The following is a 26,237-nucleotide window of genomic DNA, read 5'->3' on the forward strand; positions in this document are numbered from 1 at the left end:
TTGAAAAAATCTCTGGAGCATTGGTTGACTAAATGTATTGCATCAATTATAAAGTATATTTTTACCAAGACAATCTAATCAAAATTAATAGCAATACTTAACTGTTAAACTGTGTACCTATAATTCAAACTAAAAAAAAAATACTATTAAAACACTTTTAAAAACATTTTGAAAAATTGTAACTTTCATTTAACACTAATTTTGTTGAAGACATTTTATATTATCTCATTTAACACTGTACCTTAAAATTATTACTTTAAGATAATTATCTTATAACTAATATATTTGTTGAATACTTTAAAATTATTCTTGTTTAATACTTAAAGATTAATACTTCAAAATTAATACTTGTGTTTACTACTATAAAAATAATACTTTATTCATTTGAATCAAAGTATTTTGTTGATTCTCTGTCATTTTGTATAAGTCACACAAGTTTTAATCAGCTAAGGCCTGAGATTCTAGTATAATAGCAGCACTTTTAAAATCTAGCAGGCTTTTTTTTTAATAAAATGCCTAATGCATTAGCTTAATTATTACTTATTAGCTTAATAGGAAATTTGATTTTATAAGTTCTTTTTATTATTATTGTTTTAAAGGACATTAACTTTTTTAAACTACAGCTATGCAATCAATTACTGCAAAACGAGTTCAATTAAAAAATTAGTTCTTTTATGTAAATATATTACAGAATTGATTTTTAAAAATGTAATATTTAAATTAAATATTAGTTTTTATTTAATATTCCATATAAACTAATTTCTTTCTTTCCTTGACATTTGTATAAATGATTTAAAATATGTTAAATTTTTAAAATTATTTCTTCTTAAATTTGTAATTGTGGCTTAAATTTGTAATTGCGACTTGCAACTAACAATGATTTTTTATTATCAAAAAGTTTGTGAGCAACAAAAAAAAATAGAACTTATTGCAAAAATAAAGTCTGTATTTAATTACTTTACCAGAAATTGTTTTAGGTTTCCAACTACTATTTATTAAAAGTTATATATCCTTGGGTTTTCACTTGCTTTATGGAAAAAAAGTTTAATGTACATTTTTAAAAAGTTTAATGAATACTAAGAACAAGTTTACAAGGAATTTAATTTTTAGTAAAAAAAAAACGAAAAAAGAATTGCAGTACAAATAAGCTTTTTTTTTTTTTTTTAATTTTATCATTAAACAATATGTTTAGTAATATTTTAAAATAAAATTGCAATAGAAATTGTATTTTTCTTGTTTTTTATTTTATCTGAATTTCTTTCATTTGTAAATCGGGCTAATATAGATTGTAAGTGTCTTTCAATCTTTTGTAACAAACTGTTTTACATAATTGTCATTCAAATGTTTAAGCAGTTTCCATAACACCAATTACTTCTTTTATTTTGTTGCCTAAAAGACATCTTTTAACTGATTTAAATAACTTAAAAGACATTTTCCAACTAATTTAAAAAATAATAATAAGTTGCTTAACTGAAATCTCTTCAGGTGTTTATAAAATAGTTTAATGTGTACATAAATTGCAACACTATAAAACAAGGCTTGGTTAGCAGAGCCTCAAGTGCTGGACAGGTTTCAATTCATCAGTTGTAAGTCCATAAGCCAAATAATGTTCAGGTTCAGAATTTAATAGTTTTAAAGTCTTGAACATTTTAGGTGCACTATTTGGACAGAATGCAAGTATAGTTCACAGGTTGTTTTTTTTTATAAATGTTGAACACTACTTCTTTCAAGATTTTTGCTATGGTCCCACTTAGAGATGTGACGCGTTTTTTTGGTTCTTGTTTTTATGGTTTTTTTGGTCGTTTTTTTGGGGGGAAAATGCAGGGGTCCGTTTTTTTGGTTTTTTTGGGAAATATTCAAAAATTCATTATTTATGCTACTAAATATAATTTTAATGACAATATCTTATTTCATATTTTAACTTCTGATTTAAATAGGACAAATAATTCTGAAATTATTTTTATTTTGGTATGCTTGAAGGTTAACACAGTTGAAGCAGTCCTGCATAAAATCTTCTTAGATAATTTTATCTTCATCAATTTTATCTTTATTGGTTTTTAGTGTTATATATTGACACAATAAACATTGTTTATTTACATTTATTATATTTATTTAGATTTAACAATTGATATATATATATATATATATATATATACATATATATATATATATATATATATATATATATATATATAAATAAATATATATATATATATAAATAAATATATTATATATATATATATATATATATATACATATATATATATACATATATATATATATATATATATATATATATATATATATATATATATATATATATATATAATATATATATATATATATATATATATATATATATATATATATATATATATATATATATATATATATATATATATATATATTCTGATTCACTCCCAACGAGACTGCAATAAACAACTATTAAGTTGAGAGTTACTAGGAAGAAAAAAAAAGAGTTATAGAGCTAGGAAACAGTTGACATAAGACTTAAAGAGTAGTAGGTTGCACGAATCAAGAAAACATGAGGATGAAAGAGTGTTTCAAAGGGTTAAAATGCAGCTAAAAGAACTAGACAAATAAAAGAGCATGCAGGGACAGATACAGTAAATGAATGAGACTTAGCTGAATCACAAATCAAGTGAGTATGAATTTTTGTTGATGGAACTAGAGATGATAAGTCCTTTGAGCACCAACCATGATAGAGTTTGTAGAAAAGAGAAAGAGATGCAGCTTTACGACTATGAGAAAGAGGCTTAAGCTTAGCAGATAGAGTGGTTACAACTATGTTTACAATGCATTTTTGGACTTTGTGGAAAATGACGATAATAATAAAGGTATGCTAATTTAGCAATCGATTATATATTTTGTTTACATGAAAGGTCAGTATTAAATGATAATCCAAGAAGATGTAAATAAGAGAACTCAGTGAGAGGGTTGCTATTTAATAATATTGAAATGTCAACAGTATTGTGGTAGTTGTTTGCAGAAAATAACTGATTTCTTTTTTTGAGTTAAAATTTATAAGCCAAAATTTGTGAGCCCCAACCTGTTACAGAAGTGAGATCAGATTCAAGATCAGCTGCCTGTTCTAATCGATCAAAAAAAAAAAGACTTTTTGTCAAGACAGGAGTAAAAAGTTGAATCATCAGCAAAAAGAGCTACTTTAAATGTAAGGTTGTTGGTAAGATCATTAATGTAGATAAGAGACAAAACAGGACTAAGAATAGAACCTTGAGGTACCCCAGAAGTTACTAGAAATAAATAAAACTGTTGGCCTTTGAGGATGACTTTAATAAAGCAGTTAGAAAGAAACATTTTGATAATCTCAAAAACTTTCCCAGATACTTAATATGAGATGTCATGGGGAAGACCAGCATGCCAAACTGTGTTAAAAGCTATATATATATATATATATATATATATATATATATATATATATATATATATATATATATATATATATATATATATATATATATAGAGAGAGAGAGAGAGAGAGAGAGAGAGAGAGAGAGAGAGAGAGAGAGAGAGAGAGAGAGAGAGAGAGAGAGATAAAAATCAGAACTCAGTTATTTTTATGTGCTGTGGTTATCTTTTGTAAATAATTTAAGTTTAATTGTCCAATATCTAGTTCATGCTTAGGCTCATTTTCTATTCAACAGGTCCCTAATATTGTTTAAAAAATGTTTATACAGTACAATCTCTCTAATTCAAATCTCCTAAATTTGAAAACCTTCATAATTCGATTAAATGCAAAGTCACCGTGAAATCCGTTTAAGAGAAATTAACTTTCTATAATTCGAAAATCTCTCTAATTCGAACTTTTATTTTTCCCCATCGAATTCGAATTAGAGAGATTCTACTGTATTAAAAAGGTTAACTTAGTACTCAAATGAAGTGAAATTTTATATAAACCTATTTAAAAATGTTTTCAAAATAAAGATATCAAAAAAATTATAGAAACTCATATTTTTTATTTTTGATATAAAATTTGTAGTTTTTCTACAATATGATCTAAAAATAGACACAAAATAGACACAAATTAACACAAAAGATAACCACACCCTATTATAAACATTGAGTTGTGATTTTTTATCTAAAGGGGTTTTAAAGCACCATAATATCTATATAGAAAGGATATCTTTAAATTATTGAGAATTTTAAATTAAGAGAAAGGATATCTTTAAATTATTGAGTAATTTCTTTTTGTTCTTCTTGTTGGTAATCAATTATGATTAAGCTCTCCATACAGGAGACAGAAAAAAAACCTTAGTCGCCCATTTATTTAAACCTCTGAACCAAATTAGCAAAATGGAAAAAGTTAAATATTCCTTTTGCCATAAGATTATGTCTAAAAATTGAACTTGAAAAATAAAGCATGTTAAAAAATTCTGCAAGTGTTCTGATATAGTACTATATGAAAATGTCCAGATAAAAAAATAATTTAGTTAAAAAAAAATCAAGATAAAAAATAAATTATAAACAAATCATGAATCATCAGATGAAGGTGGTCTGGGAAACTCTGTAAATAATAATAATTTAAAATTTTTAAATTTTTCTTGAAATTAAGTTCAGTATAGGGTTTTTTTTTTATAAGCCTACTAGCAATATATTTTTTTGACAAATATAACAAACAAACAATGTAAGACTAAATTACTACACAATATACAAATGCTCAAATAAATAAACAACCTCGATAGATTCTGATATTATTTTTGCATGCTGTTATATACTAATATATTTATATTATCAAAATTAAAATGGTAACTTTCTTATTGGATAAGAATAGTTTCTATATATAATGAGAGTTACAATCACAATTGTTAGTACAACATGACAAATTAACATTTCCATACAGTATGAATAGATATATAACTAACTTAAAGATAATTTAATTTTTTATTAAAAATTTATTTTAAATTGGTGTTTATACATCTAATTGTGCTTTTAATGGTCATATACTAAAAATATAGTAGAATAAAGGAAAACTGTTCCGAAATTTATGCCAAATAAAAACTGAAAAATTGTTACAAAAAGCAAAACAACACCAAAAAAAACAAAAAAACGCCAAAAAAACACGTTTTTTTGACCCAAAAAAACAAAGGAAAAAAACGTGTTTTTTTGCAACTCTAGTCCCACTGCAAAGGTTATTAAGTGGAGAACATGATAAAATGTACACATTTCTGCTCCATGTTCTGTCAAAGGCTGAGTATTTCAGATCGTGGTATGACAAATGCTTGTATTTGTTTATCCATTCATATATTAGTAAGATAACTCACTTAACATACTTACTTTCACCCAATGCCTTAATTATTACAAATTCAAAGCTTTTTTTTTCCTATTTATTTTGATGTTTATCAATAAATACAATTATATATACAAGAAGAAAAAATTGGGTGTGTTCAAAAGGTAAGATAATTTTTCAAATATTGCAAAAATATACATTTGATTATAATTTTTTTTGTTATGTTTGTAGAAATGTCCCAAAGATTTGTTTACAGTTTTAAGAGTATAGTTTATTTAGTTTTTTAATTATAGATAAAAAATATTAATCATGTTTTGGTGTGCTTCGCTATTTTCTGTTATATAAAAAAATGGTTATATAGTCAATAGGATTATATAGTCAATAAGGAGTACTACTCTAAAGTTAAGCATCGTTTTGGCAAAGTAAAACAAAAAAAATGTCTGGTTTTGTGAGAAATCAATTCTTGCATCACAATAATTCACCTGTTCACTCATCTTTGCTTGTGAGAGATATTTTGGCCAAAAACAATACCTTAATTATGCTCCAGCCACCATATTCACCTGGTTTGGCTTCGTGTGACTATTTCATGTTTCCAAAACTGAAGAGACCTAATTAAGGACAAAGATTTGCAATAATTGAAGAGATAAAGACTGCATCACTAGAATAGCTCAAGGCTTTACTAAAAAGTGCTAATCAGAGTTGCTTCGAAGAATTTAAATTTTTTTCATAAAAGTATGAAGTTTTAATGAACAGTATATTAAAAGTTGTAATAGTGACCATAGCATAATAGAATAGCATAATAGTTTCACTGCGCTAACAATTTAATCAAAAACAAAAAAATGAAAATAAGATCAGAGTAACTTAAACACAAATGTTTCTCAAGTTACTTTTTTGTTAGGAACTCCATTTAACAACTTTACCATACATTTTAACACTTTTTGATAGGTATTCCATATTTTTGGTCCTCCATATATTATATGGTATGTTGTGAATATTTGTTGAATTTCCTAGGCTGTTTAAATGTACTATTCATATTTGCTCTTTTTGTTGATTTTCAGATTTATGTTTCCTTACAACTCTAATATAAACAGAAATTTTTTTTTATAATCAGTCAGAGTTTTATATTATTAAAAACAGGGGGTTGTTAATAAAAAATAATATGAAATCATTTAAAACTCAAACTAACACTTAAGTAGTAACAAAAAAATTATGAACTGCACTTAATTGTTTTTCCATAATATGTTTAACTAAGATGTTATTCAAATTTGATAAAAAAAGACATTGCTTTGAGATGGCTGGTAGTTAGGCCAAAGGCTACATTTAATGGAGTGAAAATATATTGACTGATATTGACAAGTGTATAAATCAATGGCTCAGAGGTTTATTTAAAATGTTTTACTGCTATTATTTATTATAATAAATTATATGTTGTTTATGTTATTTATGTTTTATAACTTAACTCATATTTCTATAATTTTTTAAATTTTCAAAAAGTATTAAAATGTATGGTTAAAGTTTTTAAGTTGAAAAATAAAATACTGATAGAACTTTATAATTTGTATGCAACATTCAGTAAAAAGTTATTTTTGTGAAGAATAATATAAGTTATTCATGTGAAGAAAAAGTTATTTATGTGAAGAATTCAAGTTTCAATGAAACCTTCAATGAAAATGTATTTATTTAGTTTCTTGTTTGTGTGCTTTTTTTATTTAAGATATACTATAATTAACTATTTGTTTTTATATTTATTTCAACTATAAATATTTATTTAAAACAGTTTATCTTTTTTAAATAATGAATAAGTTTAAAGACTTTTTGTAATAAAAGAATGAACTGTAAGTTTTTATAAATGGTTTATCAGACAAGTTGTTATAATGATCTAATCTATGATTTAGCTTTATAGTTAATAATGATCTTTTATATTCAATTGTTTGAAAATACAACTTATGTCCAAAATCTTTTTAATAGTTTATAATACTACTATATGGTCTAGGTTAGTGGAACAATCAACTTTTGAACTCAGAGTCATTAGGATTAATGGTGGCAAAGACTCCGGGCTTAAAAACAATAAGTTCTAAGTCATTAAACCTCATATTATAAAATCATAAGTTTAACAACATGTTCGGAGCTTCTGGACAACAGAGACCAGGAAAAAATGAAATTATAAAACCGGAATAGTAAAGTAAATTTCATTATATCTACAATTTGATTAATGTTTAATTCTTGTTTTATTTCATTTCAGAAAATAATTTCTTCTACTAACAATTATTAAGTTTTTAATACTTCTTTAAAACCAAGTTACAGCAATTCCACATGTCTCGATGTTTTGCTTTTATCGAGGAAATGCAGTTTTACAATATCTATGTGTATAAAAAATACACATAGATTGATGTCACATTGCGACACTCGTATTTTGAGCAATTTCTGTAAAAATATAACAAAAAGTTATGAAAAGTTTAGTTTTTTTAATACAGTTAGGTTGTTGCAATATTATAATAAAGTTTATTTTTTATTTTTAAAATGTAAAAACTTTCATTTTTTCGATAATAAACACATTAACACGTTGCACGAAATTGGCTTCTTAGAGAGAACTCAATAAAAATATAAATTTAAATAATTTTTTCAAATAACATGATTAAAATTTTTTGTTATGAATAAATGGCATGAAAAATAAGGTTATTTAGGGAATTTTATTCACACATAAGCTGCAGTTTAAAATGCTGAGAATTTTTTTTTTTTTTTTTTGCTACGTTTCAATTTTTTGTGTGTATACTTTTAGGTTCTACTCCACTGGGAATGTATAAAAAGTTGATTGAGTTCAATCAAAGTGGTTTGATTTCCTTTAAATATGTAAAAACCTTCAACATGGATGAATATGTTGGTCTTCCTCGAGATCATAAAGAAAGCTATCATAACTTTATGTGGTCGAATTTTTTTAAGCATATCGACATTTTACCAGAAAATGCCCATTTATTGGATGGAAATGCTGATGATCTAATTAAGGAATGCAATGACTATGAGAAAAAAATACTTGAATCTGGAGGAATACATTTATTCATTGGAGGTTAGTTTACCTGAACTGTCAATTTTTTTTTTTTTTTTTTTCTTTTACAAAAAATTTTTTTTAGCCAAGCTTATCACTAACCATAAGCAATCATATTTTTATTTGATGGTTGCTATTAATATGAAGCATATAATAGTAAAAAAATTAAAAAACAATTATTTCCTCAGAAAATTAGACAAATTGAAGAAATATCATTTGAATAAGTCGCAATAGGATGATTCATATTGCTTTTATAAAAGTGTAATGGTTAAGAAGTAGGTGGTTTCTTTTGTATTAAAAATTTCTGTTTATAAAACTCTAGTTTTTCCTTCTCTTTTTTTTTTCAAGTTTTAATATAATGTAATGAATTCTTACAATAAGCTCTGAATCAGCATTAGTGAATTATAAAAAGCACATATTCGTTTTAAAAAATTACTAGTGGAAATTTATCATTTTAAATCCATAATATTAATTAAACATGAAAGTATACCAAATAAAATTTTTTTAAGGAATTTTACTTTGGTTTAGTAATTGGCTATAGACTTGACAAGACTTAACATTTGCTTTAAGATACTACAATAGTTTGAATCTGTCTTTTACTTAATACAACTTTGAATTGAATATTTTTAATTCTTGAAAAGTTGTAAGTTATAATCTGTGCGTGTGTGCATGTGTGTGTGTGTGTGTATGTGTGTATGTGTGTGTGTGTGTGTGTGAGAGAGAGAGAGAGAATGGAGAGCAAGATTAAATAGATTTATATATTTTAATATTATTAAAGGAATTGGACCTGATGGTCATATCGCTTTTAATGAACCTGGCTCCTCATTAGTTTCTCGAACTCGGGTGAAAACACTTGCTTTGGAAACAGTGATTGCTAATGCACGTTTTTTTGATGGTAATATAAACCTTGTTCCAAAGGAAGCCTTGACTGTTGGTGTAGGTACAGTCATGGACGCTAAAGAGGTTTCACTTTTATTTCAAAATATCTTGAAAATATTTTTTTATACTTGTGATGTTGTTCTTTATATATTAAAATTCTTTTTATGTTTTTATAATGTTCAAGATTTTTTTTAGGTAATGATCCTTATCACGGGAGCAGGTAAAGCCCTTGCATTACATAAAGCTATTGAAGAAGGTGTCAATCATATGTGGACTGTTTCTGCTTTTCAACAGCATCCCAATACTCTTTTCGTTTGTGACGACGCTGCAACTTTAGAACTTAAAGTTAAGACTGTAAAATATTTTCAAGGCTTAATGCAGCTCCATAGTAAACAGGTTGCTGACGCAATTCCTTAAAAGCTTTTTAATTAAGTATTTCTATAAAAAGATGTTTCCAGATGCAAAACATAAGGTTTATGTCAAAATATTTACTACGAAATTAAAAAATCAGAAACTTGTTTTTATTTTTTATATTTTCTTAATTTAAAGGTTGTTTGTGTGCAATAAAAGTCTGCTTACCAACTTTTTAGCGAAATATAGCGGTTATCCTTTGCTCTATGAAAAACTGACATATCGGTCAAAAAAACTATTAAAAATATTAGTTGGATACAATCATTGTAACAAACGAATTTCCGCTATTAATTGTCATCAATTTTTTTTTTTTTTTTTAATTATTTAAAGATTAAATAAAACCTTTACAATTCATAAAAGCAACCTCTAAATTTATTTCAATATAAAATATTAATTTTACCTAAACTTATTTTCGCCTCATTAAATTATGCTTGAAGGTTATTTCTATAGAATTGAAGTTATTTTTTTAAACGTTTGTTTAATATGTTTGAAAATTATTTTTATAGAATTTAGTTATTTTTTAAACGTTTATTTAAGTGTATGATTATCTCGCATTTTTTAAAAGACGTTTTTTAATTTTATTTTTCAGAACAAAGTGAATCTGATAAACCGTTAAATAAAGAAATTTTATTTTGGTTATAACTGTCTTTTTTGAAATGCAATGAGTCAGTGTGTAACGCCAAATATTTTATTTAGATTTTAATAAAACTTTGAGTATGTCTAGAATAATAATGAATAGATGAAATGGCTTCTTTAACTAAAAGGTTTGCGTTGCAAAAGAAAACGTAAGTTTTTTATAACGTAAGTTTTTTTACAATAAAAATTTTTAAAAAGTTAAAATCTATTTTTGCTTTTTAAAGTGAAAAGAAATATTTCAATATGAATCATGGCTATATCTTTTATTTTTGTTGCTAAAAAGTGAAGCTGATGGGCTTAAACATAAATGTCAAAAATGTCTACAATATGGTCATTGGACATACGAATGTCAAAACAAAAGGAAATACGTTCAAAGAGAATCGCGCACTAAGTTACTTAAGAAAAAAATAAAAGCATTGGCACAAGAAAAGCAAATAGCGTAGGTGGCTTTTGTGTTTTGTATTTTTATGTTTTATTGTATTTATGTAAGTTTTTTGCATTTGTTTTAAATTTTTCTATAAATTTTTTTTTTGGTCTGTTGACCATAATAAAAAATCATTTTGTGTTATATTTTAGAGCTAAGGAAATAACAAAACAGGTTGAGGCAAACGCTGATGCTGATGATGAGAATGTAACGGAATCGGATGATTCGTCAAGTAGTTCTTCGTCGTCGTCATCTGATTCATCTTCTGATAGCGAAGAAGAGCCTTCTAACTCAAAGAAAATGAAAAAAGATTCTTGATGTTAAAACAAAACTTTTTTATTTAATTTTTATTTAAATGAAATGTTTGGTTTTCATGTTCTGCTTTATAACTGACATTTTGAAGAAAAATGCGATTGAATATAAATATAAAATATATTAGAGAAAAAAAAGTTTTAAGTATTGTGTTTGATAACTTTAAAAATCAAAAGTTTTTTTTGTTTATTTTGTATTAAAACAGATATTTTAAAAAGAAATTACGATGAATGATTTTTTTATTGATTGTTCTAGGTAAATATGAAAGTATTAAAAGAGTCATTATGAATCAAAATGAATTATTCAATAAGCTGCTTCATTTGTTCGCCGGTGGACTTGGTGCAACCGCTGGTCAGTTTCTTACATGTCCACTTGATGTCGTACAAACCAGATTGCTTTCTACAAAACTAAATTTTTCTAACCCCACAAATTTGACTGCGATAGTTGGTAATTCTTCGGTTTCTTTGATAGCCCGTCCAATTTTTGGATTTGGATATTTTCAAATTTTGTTTTCATATATGAAGCATATGGTACATACTGAAGGGGTGCGCTCTTTGTTTAAGGGATTATCGCCTAGTTTGTTAGGTATAGTACCTGCAAAGTCTATTTATTTCTTCTGCTATGCAAATGCCAAGAGTTATTTATATCAAAGTAAATCTTATACAAACCAGCATACTGTTAATACCATTTCAGCTGTGCTTGCTGGTTCGGTTACAGGAACATTTACTAATCCTATTTGGTATATAAAGACAATGCTTCAGCTTGATAAAACCAAAAATCCGTCAATTTATCAAGTTGTGTATAGAGGTTATCAAAACCACGGAATAAAATGTTTTTTTAGAGGACTAAGCGCGTCATATGTCGGCGTTTTAGAAACTGTCATATATTTTCTCGTTTACGAAGACTTAAAACAATTGGTTAGTGCTGACAATAGAGATCAGTTTGGCGCGCTAAATGTAATGATAGCTGCAGTCCTATCTAAAAGTGCAGCTACTACAATAATGTATCCACATGAAGTTGTTCGCGTACGTTTGCGTGAAGATGTTTATGATCTAAATGGGCGATTAAAATATAGAAATTTTATTCAAACTCTATTTCGTGTTGCTAAGGAAGAAGGACGTTCAGGATTATACGGAGGATTTGGCACCAGTCTGCTGAGGCAATTGCCAAACACTGCTGTGACGTTTTTGACTTATGAAGCAATAGTTTATATTTTTGGAAAATAAAGTTCTTTAGATTTTTAAACGATGAACATACAGAAGTTATTTTTAGTCGTTGGTAATTAGATTTTTTTTCGAAATTTTTAACTAACAACGGTTTTTGTTACTATGCGCAAACTTTTTTTTTATTACCGACAACATTGCTTTTTATTACTAATAGCATTAGCACACATTTATACTCTTACCAAACAATTTCAGTGATGAGCAACAACAAAACAGTATTATGCTACCAACGGCACAAAAAATCTAATCAACAATTCAGCATATAAATCATTGTAACTAAAAATATCTTTATTCTTCCCAACAGTAAGAGTGATACTAACAATATCGACAAATTTTTATATATTAATATAAACAGATTTTATTGTTTGGGTATTTTTAATTTTTAGGGACTCTAAATTTTTAGATCGTTTTTAATTATTTAAAAAAATTTGTATATGTGTATATAATTATTTGATTTATTATTCTTTATAATTCAAGTGTCGCTTTATTAGTTACTAAAACGTTTTTCCATATCTAATGCTTTTTTTTATTTTATTGCAATTATACATTTTTTAAATTAAACAAATTTACATAATGACGCTTTAAAAATACAATCTAAATAAATCCACTTTGCACATTTTCTAAACCAACATCATCAGTGTGGTAGTGCCTAAATGGAGTTCGTGAGCCTCTAATCTTTTTTTTGTTTTTTGCTGAAAATAATAATGCGAAGAAAACGGCTTAAAACACGCCCCTCAACATGATTGGCTAGATTATATAAGAGTTTAAGAATGCTAAAAACACAATAATAGAGTTTAAATACAAAAATTGTGTCGATAATAAATAAAGATTTATTAGAACAAGTTAAAAAAAAAATACATGTTCTAAAGGGCATACAGGTCCAATAAATAGACACTGACAGTATGCCCTTAAATAAGAAAACAAAGTACATAGGAACAAATATAGTTTATAATAGAAACATTCAAGATTTCATTCATTTACTTTATAGACACAATGTTTATCGAAATTGTACGATTTTATTTTATTTTTAAAAACACAAATGCTATCAGCATTTACAGCTTCTGATGTCAGATTATTCCAGATATTTACAACTCGTTGAGAAAAACAATATTTGCGAATCTCGAATTGACATCGTTGCTTTCGAATCCTAAAAGTATGACCTCGGTTATAATTATTATTGTTAATTTCGAAAAACAAATTTTTATCTATGCAAACCAAATTATGCATAATTTTGAAACATATGACAAAATCATGTTTTAAACGTCTGAGTTCCAGAGAATCCAAACATAGCAACTGTAAACGGCTAGAATAGCTTAAACAACTAATATTAGCAATTTTTTTTGCGAATCGTTTTTGAATATTTTCAATAGATTTAATTAACATAATTTGGTGTGGCGACCAAACTGGAGAGCAATATTCAATAATTGGTCTTATATAAGTGGTAAATGCACGTATTAATATACTAGGATTGCAAGTTTTAAAACATTTTAAGATCAGGTATGCTCTAGTATTTGCTACATGACTCTAGCAATGTGTTTTTTGTAGTTTTGGTGGGAGTCCATAGTTACTCCAAGATCTTTTGGGTTAATCTAGAATACAATCACCTAACTTGTAATTAAAACTAATACTATACAACGGAGAAAGTGCTATTCTGTTTGCAAAACATTTCTTGCTGGCAATTGCCAAGTATCCGACCAAATAATTATTATATCAAGAGCAACAGTTAAATCGTGGCTATGATTCATATCGCGATACGAACTGTATAACTTTAAATCATCAGCAAAAATTTTTATTGTACATTCGAGATTGTTTACTACAGATGATAAGTCATTTATAAATAATAAGAACAAAGTTGGTCCCAGCACACTACCCTGAAGTGCACCACTTACAATTCGAATCGGATCTGATAAAGCACTACTAATCTTTACCTGTTGAGATCTGTCTATGAGAAATGCAGTGATCCACTTTAAAAGGTTTCCACGAATATTGTATAAATGAAAGTTTAAATATTAATTTTGAATGAGATACGGAATCAAACGCCTTTCGGTCGATATATATAACATCTGTAATCAGATGATTGTCAAGTGCGGTACTCCAATCGTTAGTAGATTCTAAAAGATTCGTACATGTAGAACATTTATTGAGGAAATTGTGCTGACTAGGAGATATTATGTTATATTTATTTAGATATTCAACAATATGTGAGTTGATAACTTTTTCCATGATTCGACAACAAGTACAAGTTAAAGAGATGGGTTTATAGTTATTAGGATCCGATGTAGCTCCGTTTTTAAAAATTGGGGAGACGAAAGCTTTGCGCCATTGATTAGGTAAAGCATTTGATGTAAAACTAGCCTCAAAATATATGAAAGAGGAAAATATAAAACATGAGCTAACTTTTTAAGAATTGCATTAGGTAGATCATCAGGACCGAACGAGGTACTTGAATTAATTCCCATTAGGGTTTTATACACTGACTCCACCAAAAACGAACCGTGTCAATACTTATTGGATCATTAACATAAGTGGCAATATTAGGCAAATAGCAATTATCGTCCGTAAAAATACTTCCAAAGTGATTATTAAACACGTTAGCAATTTCTATATTACTGGAAGTGACCTTGTTATTGTTATTTTTGTCTATAAGATGGTGGTGCTTATTAAGGATATTCATTTTATTATTAACATAATTATAAAACTTGCTAATATTATTTTTCTTTACTAGGTTTAATTCAATTTTCGATTGGTAATTAGATAAGATTAGTTTGCAATTCCTGGCGTACTGTTTGTAAGCTGATTTGTTATAAATGGTTTTATTATTTGTCCATCTTTTCCATAATAATACTTTTCGGCTTAAGATTTAATGTATTTTGGATAGTGATTACTCGTTTTGTTATAACACTTTTTCCTAATTGGTACAAATTCATTAATACCAGTACCAAAAAGCCTTAGAAAAATGCTCGAAATCCCAATACAAAGACAATATAAAGTAAACATAGAAAATAAATCTAATAGAGGACAAAAATTTTCACTTTTGCAAAAATTATCGTTTCCAAACAGAATGAAAACACAGAAATTATTATACAGTCTTCTTCGCATGTTCTTCAACATTACCTTTGAATTTTTCGTTCGGTGTAGGATCTTCTTTTTAAATCTTTAAAAAAATTTTAAAATGTGAGCGCAAAATATTATTTTAAAATGTAAGTTTGTCTTTTATTTAAATTATGCATGAAGTTATTGTGTTCAGAACATTTTCATAAAAATTTACATTTATGTTAATTTGTTACGTATTTTATATCCATGACAATAGGTTTTACATAAGTAATCAAACTCACTCAGAGTTGTGTCATTTGCAGTCCTTTTTTTCCCTTCTTTTTTCATATAGTTATATTAGCTTCATAATTATATTAATATAAATTTAATTTTATATTATAAATATAATATATATATAATTATATTAATATATGTTATTTTAATTATAATTATATTAAATAAAAGCAATTATTCATTTCAGTTTTATAGTTGTTCATTTGGTTTTTTGAAGTTTGTTCAAATAAATAATGTTTGATCAAATAGTTTGTTTTTGTTTTTCTGTTTTAAATAGAATATGATGTTATGGAACATCCAAGGTATATATTTTAATATTAAATCTATCAGTAACATAATATTTCAAGTACTCCAGAATTGAATTAAAAGATTAGTTTTGTCATTCTAAAGTAGCTCTCCGTCACATGAAACATCTATCTATCGTTATACATTTGGTTGAATAAAATGCTATATTGAATATACGCAGATAGAGGAGAATGGGGTTATGGCGAACGCGGGGTAACTCCGAGCATGGTCAAAACAGCATTGTAGAAAAATAATTCGACAATTTCTTTTTACTTACTGAGAAAGGATCCTATGCTCAGTTCCAGACGTGCAGTAGTGTAATGAAGCTGCGGATGTTGTTTACTATAATTTGATTTTAACTTTCTTTGATAATTTTATGCAACTTTTTTCTTGAGTAACACTCTGTTGTAGCTCTATGGAAATAAAGCCACTCCTTTTTTTTGTTGTTGCATAATATAATTTTTAGACTTAGTTATTACAGTTAGCATTTTATTCGTTATTACACAACAGTGTTTGTGATCCCCCCCCCCCGATGTGTTCGGAATTACCCCACGTAGATAGGGTAATTCCGAACCCCAATGGTTTTATTTTTGCCATAAATTTTTATTTTATAATAAGATTTTTGAAAATTGCTTTTGAGGGTTTGTGACTGAATAGTTAAACTAATTGATAAGCTATAAATACGATCAATTTTGGATAACTGGTGTCTTTAATTTGCTTTCTAGCTTAGATGTTTGCCAATACGCTACTCTCCCCTATAGAGAATAACATACTGTATATTAAGTTACGTAGTATTATTGTTTAATTTTATAAAATTATCTAAACCATCTTGAATACTCAATCACATTTTGGGCATAATTCTTAATGAACATATTAGCAGGAGTAATTATATTAAAATTGTGGAAAATAAAATATCTATATCTAATTGCTGGTATAACATCTTCAAAACACAAATTGTTTTAAAAAAATTCTATTTCTAATTTATTCACATATGAGTAAATAAGAAATAGATGTAACCATCGAACTCTTCAAGCCATCGAACCATCGAGGTCTTGCTTAAGAAGCAAGAGCTCCAGGGTTCGATGGAGTTCTGGTTGTTTTTTGCGTCATCGGTAAGGAAGGAGGCGTAAACTTCTTATTTAAATAATCTTCTTAAATGAACTTCTTAGTTAAATAATCTTCCACGGTACTCTGTGACAAGACCGCCAGGTCTTTCTGGGCAAAATTTAAAAAAATTAAAAATCAATTAGTTTGTCCAATATTAAATGGAAAAAAGTATACTAGTTCCAGACTTCTACAGAGTGTTTGAATACTATAAAATAAAAATTTTTAATACTCAGTGTAGTTAAGGCGAGTCAGTAAAATTAACATAAAAATCTACTTAATAATTCCTAACTTTGACAACCTTTTATTTAGGGGGTAAACCAAATTCTCAATTGCTAACCGAGGTCCTAAGCTGTGGAATACAATATTAAATAATGAGCTGAAATCTAATTATTCTTTAAACCAGTTTAAAACAAAACTTAAGCAATTACTGATGATACATGAAAATGAATTAAAGTTCTTCTAAAAAGCTTTTTAAACTAGCAAACAAAAACAAAAATTAACCTACTAATTACTCTTTAATATTATATTTAATATTCTAAACAATAGTCTGCTATTGTAAATGTATTTCTTATCTTATAAGTTTTGAATTTACAAACGATTTTTTTAAGTTTTATTATTTGAAATACTAATTATTAAAAATATTGTAAAATTTTATAATTTCAATTTTTATTAAAAAAAGTTATTGTAAATTCTTTTTGTAATATTAATACTTATATATCATCTTATTTTACTAATCAGTTCTTAAATATAAATACTCTTTGAATTACTAAATATTTTAAACGTTATATATTTTATTTTTTGCATTTTGTTAAAACATTTTATTTGATGAATATGCATTTTTTTAGGGGGGGCTTAATGATAAGATGAATTTTGTCTTCTTCAAGCCCCAGTCATGTAAATATTTGTTTTTATAAATTACGAGTGTAAATTATTTTCAATCGGCAAATACAATACTAAAAAAAAAAAAAAATAAAAAAAAATAAAAAAAAAAAAATGAAAAAAAATAAATGAAACTTTATGTTTGTTTAATAAAACTGTTTCTACTTGTGTTAAAAAAAAAATTATGATTTTTTTATATATATATATACAGAAATAATAGTTCTTATCAAGTCGAAATTTGAACTTTAATGCAATTTTGCTCAGCCTGTTTGCATCAAAATACCTTCAATAAAACTACAAAGTATCTAAAATTTAAATATCATTTTAGATCAAAAGAGCTAAAACTATTACCAAGTGTTTAAATCCAATACTTTCTTTAAAAACCTGTTTTTTTTTACTGAAAATTATTTTTTTTTAAATTATACCAAGACAAAAAATTCTATACAACAATCATATAATTAAAATTAAAATTGATAATAGACGTTTACATCCAACACACGTTGTTAAATATCTTGGTATTTTTATAGATTCAAACCTCTCATGAAACTTTCATATAGATGCACTCCGTAAAAAACTTAATCGAGCTAATGGCATGCTTTCAATAATTTGCCATTATGTCGATAAAACTGCCCTTAAGAATCTGTATTTTTATAATTTTTCAATCTCATCTCATCTACTATTGTCAAGTTTGGGGACAAATTGGCAACTTTTATATTAATAAATTGTTTTCAGCTCAGTGCCAATCAATCTGGATAATTATTTTCCACTCCATAATACAGACACTTCTAAATTCTTCAAAAAACTTAAAATTCCTACCTCGTCAGCACTAGTTAAATTTGCTAATCTTCTTTTTGTTTTTGGCTCCCTTAATAAAAATTTACCTTCCTCTATTACAACCTTCTTCACTGAAACTTGATTTATACATTCACATTTAACTAGAAACACCAATAATGGAAAACTAAATGTACCTCCCTATAAAACTTTGAGGTATGGTAAGTATTCAATTACACATCAGTGCATCAGTGAATGAAATCGAAGTTTTGTGTGCATATAATTATTTGGTATCTCTCCTTTGATCGGATTTTGATTTTTTTATTTATAATATTATAAATATTCTTATTCTTATTATTATTATTATTATTATTATTATTATTATTATTAATATATTATTGTAGTTATATGATTGTAAATTTTGAGTAAAATAAATACCTTATTCTGTTCTGTTCTGTTCTATTCTGTTCCCCACACTCCCCGACCAAACTCAATGAACAACTGGTGCAAAGCAATTACAATCCATTTTTTAAATATTTGTTTATCTTATTTAAATGTCTTATATATTGATGCAATATCTTTATTTATTTTCTATAGTTTTTAAAATATGTTTTGACTATGATATTACTTTATCATACTGACATAATATTTATATGCAATATGTAGATGCCAATGTGTGTACATGTATAAAAATGTGTATTCATAATAATGTTTTAAAGTTATTTGAAATTGTTTTCTTTATTAACTTCGTACATAAAAGTTAAATGAAAACTCTTGGTAGACATTCAGATTGTTAAACAATAATCGTGAATGCAACAATGTACATTAGATATCATCCTAAATTTGTGTTTTTTTTTATTAAAAAGTTTATTTAGTTTTGTTTTATTGGTGCTGTACAAATTAGTATTAGCATAATTAAGGTAACAATGAATACTGGAGAAATAGATATATGATTGCCGGGAGCCGGGATAGCTCAGTTGATTAGAGTGCTGCTATGGTTCGGAGTTAATGTTAGCCGTAGTAACAGGAATGCAGGTTCAAATCCCGGCTGCATATTTTGAAACCCTATTCAGGCTCAGAATAGGCAGAAAAATGAGCAATCTGATTCGCTGATTTTGAAAGAGAGGCAAGTGCAATTTTGTTGAAAAATATAATTAAAATCAAAACAAACAAATTTTTGAAATAAATTTCAAAGTAATGATATACTAAGTTTATCAATACAAGTCATGTGTTACTATCAACACAGGAAATTCATTTTATTTTAGTACTCTTCAGAATGTTTAAAGTGTATCAAAATCTATTTGTACAATAAAGTTTATCTTGGTGATGAAGATTTTATCTATTAAATTATATATCTAATTGCAAAACTAGCTTACATGTTCTATGTCAATATATGAGCTCTGAGGAGATTTTGTTTTCATGCTTTGTTTCAACCATAGTTTGGAGGAGGCTGATATATTTTTTTATTACGTAACTTTAATAAAACATCGTGTTAAACTATTAAAAACTTTTTTAAAATTTAAAAAAATTTTGGCAGGCTACATTAAGTTATCAAATATTTATTTTTTTATTATTATTTTTTTATTTTTAGGTGCCCCAAGAAGTCCTAACGGTCTTGTCACAGAGCACCGCGGAAGTGCGTTTAACCAGGAAGTTCACGCCTCCTTCCTTACCGCGACGCGAAAATATTTGAAAATTTAACAAAAGAAGTGATATTTATGCTTGTCTACAGAACATTAATTTTTGTACAGTTACATATAAACACTGACATTAAAAGTAAGAAAAAGCATTGAAGTCAAATAAGTTAACCAAATAAAAGTGGATTATGGCATAAATAAAAGTGGATTATGGCAAATGATTGTGGCATTTTTTGCATTGTATTAATGAAAAAAAAAAGGTTTAAAAAACTAAACTAAGTGGTTAAAATCAAACGTTTTAATGAAAAAAGAGTAATAAAAAAAAGAAAAGAAAATTATCAAAAAAAAGAGCAAAGTAAGTTGTCATGCTATGAATATTTTTGCTATTATAAAATGTGTTTTGTATGTATAAACTCTTGAAATATTTCACTTGAATTTGCATGTGTGCAATTTCTAAATGTGTTTCTCATCAAATATAATGTCCGTGTTCTATAAAGCATGCTCGATACAAAGTTTATATGCAATTGCACCAGACTACTGGTAAAGTACTTAAAATATGCAAAGTATAAACTTTAAGCTGAGGCATAGGTTGTTCTAAGCTCGTTACTGCATCTTTATACCAACTTGTTAATTATAAACAGTTTAACATTTAAAATTTTGGAAAAAGAAAATTTTTACAGATGTTTTGCCAAACTAGCTTACATGTTCCATATAAATCTACAAACTCTGAAGAAGTTACTGTTCTACCTAAATTTTGAGAAGGCTGATAAGGCGTACATCAATATTTTTCTTTATATATATTATAATGGATGAAAATTGGATATTAATCTAATGGAAATAATTTGAATAATAAATAGGATAATAATCTATTGGAAAATTTAACAAAAAAAGTGATATTTATTTTTTTACTGAACATTAAAACTTTACTGAGTATTAAAGTCAAAAAATTTAACCAAATAAAGGTGAATTATGGCAATTTTTGTAATTAAGATAACTTCATCAAAATTAGTTTTTACATTTGAAGAAGCAATTTTTCAAAAAAATTATTAATATTACATCAAAATAAAACATGACGCATCTCTGTTTTTATATTAATAAACAAGAGATATTCACAGAAATTTAAAAAAAGAACACTTGTTTTTATTGGTTATATAAAAAATTACATAATGAAACTATTCATAAAATTTGTAGATATGGAGAACATTTTATTTAAGGGTTTTTTATTTTTTTAGAGCAGACATATTTTCTTTTTCTTCTGGAGTATATGATGTAAAATAAATTATTAGCATTATAAATATATAAAATTTATCAAAGTTTGCTGCTTTATTTAATATTATTTACAATCAGTTGTTATTAAAGGATACACATTTTATATTAATTATAAAATACATTAACGAGTATTTTGTTCAGGTTAAAAGCTATATATCAACAAACATGTATTGAGTTTTAAAATTGAAATAAACAACAACATGAACTTGCATGTTTGCAATCTTTCTTGTTTCTACCTTTTTACACTTAGTTTTTCATAAAGGTGTGGTAAGTTGAGAGTTATTGCTTTTGGTAATCAATTTACTATATCAAAACACACTCGTGGACATCAGGTTATAAATTTTTACTAATAGCTTATTATGCTACAATGCTTTGTGATCTTTTATTACTATACTTTACCAAAGGATATCTAAATTCGCTCTTGCTTACAATTGCTTTTAATTTAAGAGTGTTGCAAATTATCTGGGCTAGCTATAACAACCAATATGCAATATTCTCAAACTTTTTTAGTGTTGTATATAATTTATATATGGGAGTAATAAGTATAAAGTTCTAAAAAGAAATTAGGCTAATTTTTCAAAATACTTTTCTTGCTTGATGGTTGGATAAATGGGAACTTAATTTGAAAAAAATTATATCAAGTTAATAATAGTCTATTGATATTAGTAGGTAAATTTTAAAACTGTTTTAAAAAATCTATCATATGAGAATCACAGCATAGTCAAGTTTTACCATCTGGTTTATAGTTTGTTACAATGGTTGTCTTTTTTATATCTTAGAATTATAAAAACAATTAGAAAAACAAACTAATTTTTTAAAATCTTTATTTTTAAGAAAAAATTCTGAAAATCACGGATGTTTTGAGTTGTGAGTGTTTGTATAAGTATTTGTACTGTATTGCACAAAATTGGATAGAAAAATCATAATTTTTTTTGCCATTATTATTTGGTTTTTTATGAAATTACTCGAATTCACTTTTATTATTCAATACGTTTTTTGGCATTTGTTTTGATTTAAACATACGCGCAAAAGCCTCTTTTTCAAAATCAGCGAATTAGATTGCGCATATCTCCGCCTATTCTGAGTCTGTATAGGGTTTCAAAATATGCATCCCGGCTCTATTCTACTTAACGTATGCTCCACTGTTACGATGTTTCCTTCTCAACAAGTAAAAAAATAATTGAGTGAATGAAAATTATCGTTTTATTGTTTAAATTATCGTTTATTAGGTATATTTAGCTTAGGTAAAGTTTTGCTTTAAAAAGTACGCAAAACGTATTAGACGAAATTTCAAAGAGAGAACGGCGATTAATAATTAAAGACATTAGAATTGTCTCCCGATTTAAGTACCGGTATAACTTTTGTAGTTTTAGGCTTTTAGTTGCAAAAAAAATGCAGCAGTGGTATTTTTTTTTTTAAGTTATCAAGGTACTCCAAAATGACCGTGAAAGTTTAACCAGCAATTTCATGCCTTTTTTCTAATTCATGGTGCCTATCTAGTCATCGAATATCGAACCTCTAGGTTCTGAGTCAGAAATCTAAATCACAACGCCATGGCTGCTATTGATGTCAGAAGATTTTAAAAACTTTAAAAATAACATGCAGTATTTTAAAAAATGATTTAAAAAAAAACGTTATAAAAAATAAAAAATATATATAAAAATACGTATAAGTTTCATTAAAAAAAGAATTTTTTTCAAATATATATTTTTTCGTAGTTGAAAAAATCCTTTTATTCTTTCAAATAATTGAATTTGATACTAATGCCTCAGTTACCTCAGATTACTGTTTTTAAATACGGTTATTAATAATCCGTTAATTATTAACAAATTATTAAAAATTAATCATTTTAACTAATGCTATTACGAAAAATCTTTGAAATACTTTTCTAAAAAAAGTCAAACAGTTAAAAAAAAAAATTTTGATGAGTATTTTTTAATGTGATTTAAGAAAGCTTTTTTGGCTCACACAATTTTTTTATATACAAGAATAACATTTGCTTCCTTCCAAAGATCGAAGTTTTTTTTCAAAGATCTTTTTTTTAAACTTAACGGTCTTACGACAGAGCACCACCGAATAGCATTTAACTCAGAAATTCACTCCTCCTTCTTTACCAATGTTGCTCTTATCTGGTCTAAGCCACCATTAGGGTGACCACTGTCCCGGCTTTTGCGTAGGAGAGCGCAACGCTAAACTAATTAAAACCAAAATTTCATTGCGTTCTCCTATTGAAAAACGATCACCCTAGCCACCATAGAACATGGAAGCTAAATAAGAACTTTAACCACTGCGCCGCGGCTGTTAAATGTGTGGATTTTGTTACGACGTTATTCTTTATTTGTATCTATTTTTACCTATTGTTCGGTGCAGCACATAATCACTTATTATGGATTAATTTATCGTTGTTCATTATTTTGTAATCAGTTTAATATGATTCGATGCAAAATTTACTTTGTATTAATTTCAACGCTAAATTAAATCCTGCGGTAACGAAAACCTGATTAGATATTTTTGTAATTGTTCATTCACTAAATATATTATTAAAGTTTATTCACTTTTGGAAAAGAATTTGTTTTACCAATTACGTATTTAGTGACATTCCATGTTTTATGGGTGTTGTCTTAGAATTTCAGCATTTGGTTTGTATAATAAATTTTATGGATTATAAAATAATTGGTTGTTATGTAATATTTATATTTTTTATAACTAAAGTTTTTGTTAATGTTCTTTTTATTACGAAATTTTGCATACAAAGGTTGCTTTTTTTGTGTGACTATTTTAATATTTATGTAGTTAATTATGGGTTTAAATATGTTTTAATATAAATTTTGTTATATCTAGAAATGTTTTTTTTTAAATATTTGAAAAAAAGAAGCCATGAGCTTAGTACATTTTATTTGTAAAATTTGTTTCTAATTTCAGAATATAGAACTTGTTTAAAAATTTCTATAAAAACGTCAGTTTTATTCGTTTGTTATTTTTACTTTTTGACACAAGAAATTTTTTTTTTTTTTCCAAAGCATTCTTTCAAATAAGTTTATACAATTTTTATAATAATAATTATAATGTATATAATAAAGATAAATATACTCACAAATTTTTTTTAAATCTGATTTACTCCCAACAAGGCTGCAAACAACCTCTAATAAGTTAGGATGTAATAGAAAACCAAGAATAGAGTTAAAGGGCAAGAAAACGCCTAACAGAAGACTTGAAGAGTTGTAGGTTGTATGAGTCAGGAAAATATAAAGATGGGAAAAAGTTTTAAAGGGATGAAGTGCGGGGGAAAAAACTAGATGAATAAAAGGGTTTACATTTGCGTCCCTAAAAAAAAAAAGTCCTCCGTTTCTAAGATATTTTAGGACACCCAGGATTTGGTGACGGGGTTCATACCCCCTGGATCCGTCACTAGGGACAGACAGAGTAAAAAGATGAGACTCTGCTAAATGACGAGTCAAGCGAGAATAAAAATTTACGTATAACAAGATAAATATACATACAATATATACATATAGCGAGATAAATATACATGCAATATGTACATATAGCGAGATAAATTCACCACTATCGGGACAAAATTGAGCGATAGTATTTCATTCATTAAAGATAAGTCTGTTGATGAGTTCAAAACATCAATAAGCTCTAATCTAAATTTTACTGAGTTAACTTTTAATTAATTTGAGGTTGCTTTTAAGTCATTAAAACGTAATAAAGCTACTGGGTATGATGATATTAACACAAATATTGTGATTGATTCTTACGATGTTATAAAAGATATTCTTTATAAAATCTTCAGAGCATCCATTGCACAAGGGTCTTTTCCAGATAAACTAAAAATAGCAAAAGTAACTCCAAATTAAGGACAGGGGATCGTACAAATATAACAATTTATCGCCCTGTTTCAATTTTTTCAAAAATTTTAGAAAGAATAATGTACAACCGAATCTACTCTTATCTTGTTAAAAACAAAATTCCATACGAAAACCAATTTGATTTCAAAAAAAATAATTCAACCGAGCATGCCATTCTTCAACTAACGCGCAATATAACTGACTCTTTTAAAGACTCTTGTTTTACACTAGGAGTGTTTATTGATTTGTCTAAGGCATTTGATACTGTCAATCATCAAATCCTGTTAAAAAAACTAATATCATATAGTATTAAAGATAAAACCCTATTATGGTTTGAAAGTCTTACTACCCGTAAACAGTTTGTTTTCCAATAATGATTCTATATCCTATCTATTAATGAATATAACATGTGGTGTTCCGCAAGAATCTATACTTGGTCCACTTATGTTTTTAATATACATAAATAATCTTCATAAATCATCAAACTTAACAACAATAAATTTTGCAGATGACACCAACTTGTTTTTGTCTCATAAAGATATTAATATGCTTTTTACTAATATGACAAATGAATTAAAAAAAGTCTGTTTGGTTTAAACAAAATAGATTGTCTCTAAATATAGAAAAAACTAAATGGATACTTTTTTATCCACCTTCAAAAAAACAGAAACTGCCTCATATCATGCCAGACCTTTTAATTGATAATATAATAATAAAAAGAGAAAAAGTTACTAAGTTTCTTGGAGTATATATTGATGAGAATCTATCTTGGAGAAATCATATTGATAATACCTCCAATAAAATCGCTGAATGCATCGGAATTCTCTATAAATCAAGAAATATATTATGTAAACACCAGTTAACACAATTATATTATTCATTTATACATTGTCATATAAACAACGCGAATATTA

At 26.5% G+C, this 26,237-nt stretch overlaps 3 protein-coding genes across 3 annotated transcripts in view; all 3 read left to right on the top strand.

Annotated features, from left to right (window-relative positions):
* The window catches only part of LOC100215470 (glucosamine-6-phosphate isomerase 1), a 10,266-nt gene extending 561 nt beyond the window's left edge, over positions 1-9,705 (top strand). Inside the window, exons 2-4 of the mRNA XM_065812593.1 lie at positions 8,049-8,333; positions 9,091-9,275; positions 9,387-9,705. Of these exons, the coding sequence (XP_065668665.1) occupies positions 8,049-8,333; positions 9,091-9,275; positions 9,387-9,608 (692 nt within the window). The 3' untranslated portion in view covers positions 9,609-9,705. The remainder of the gene's footprint in view (positions 1-8,048; positions 8,334-9,090; positions 9,276-9,386) is intronic.
* A 524-nt stretch (positions 9,706-10,229) lies between these two features.
* LOC100199968 (zinc finger CCHC domain-containing protein 10) lies at positions 10,230-11,023 on the top strand. Its single transcript, XM_065812594.1, has 3 exons — positions 10,230-10,387; positions 10,522-10,677; positions 10,815-11,023. The coding sequence occupies exons 1-3, from the start codon at positions 10,347-10,349 to the stop codon at positions 10,978-10,980; spliced, it is 363 nt and encodes a 120-aa protein (XP_065668666.1). The 5' UTR covers positions 10,230-10,346; the 3' UTR covers positions 10,981-11,023.
* Positions 11,024-11,174: 151 nt separating this feature from the next.
* LOC100203578 (solute carrier family 25 member 36) lies at positions 11,175-12,668 on the top strand. The gene has a single exon (XM_065812592.1). It carries the CDS (start codon positions 11,205-11,207, stop codon positions 12,198-12,200), a length of 996 nt encoding a protein of 331 aa, XP_065668664.1. The 5' UTR covers positions 11,175-11,204; the 3' UTR covers positions 12,201-12,668.
* The last annotated feature ends 13,569 nt before the right edge of the window (positions 12,669-26,237 follow it).

This window comes from Hydra vulgaris, chromosome 12, assembly GCF_038396675.1.
Source record: "Hydra vulgaris chromosome 12, alternate assembly HydraT2T_AEP".
In the NCBI taxonomy this organism is placed as follows: Eukaryota; Metazoa; Cnidaria; class Hydrozoa; order Anthoathecata; family Hydridae; genus Hydra; species Hydra vulgaris.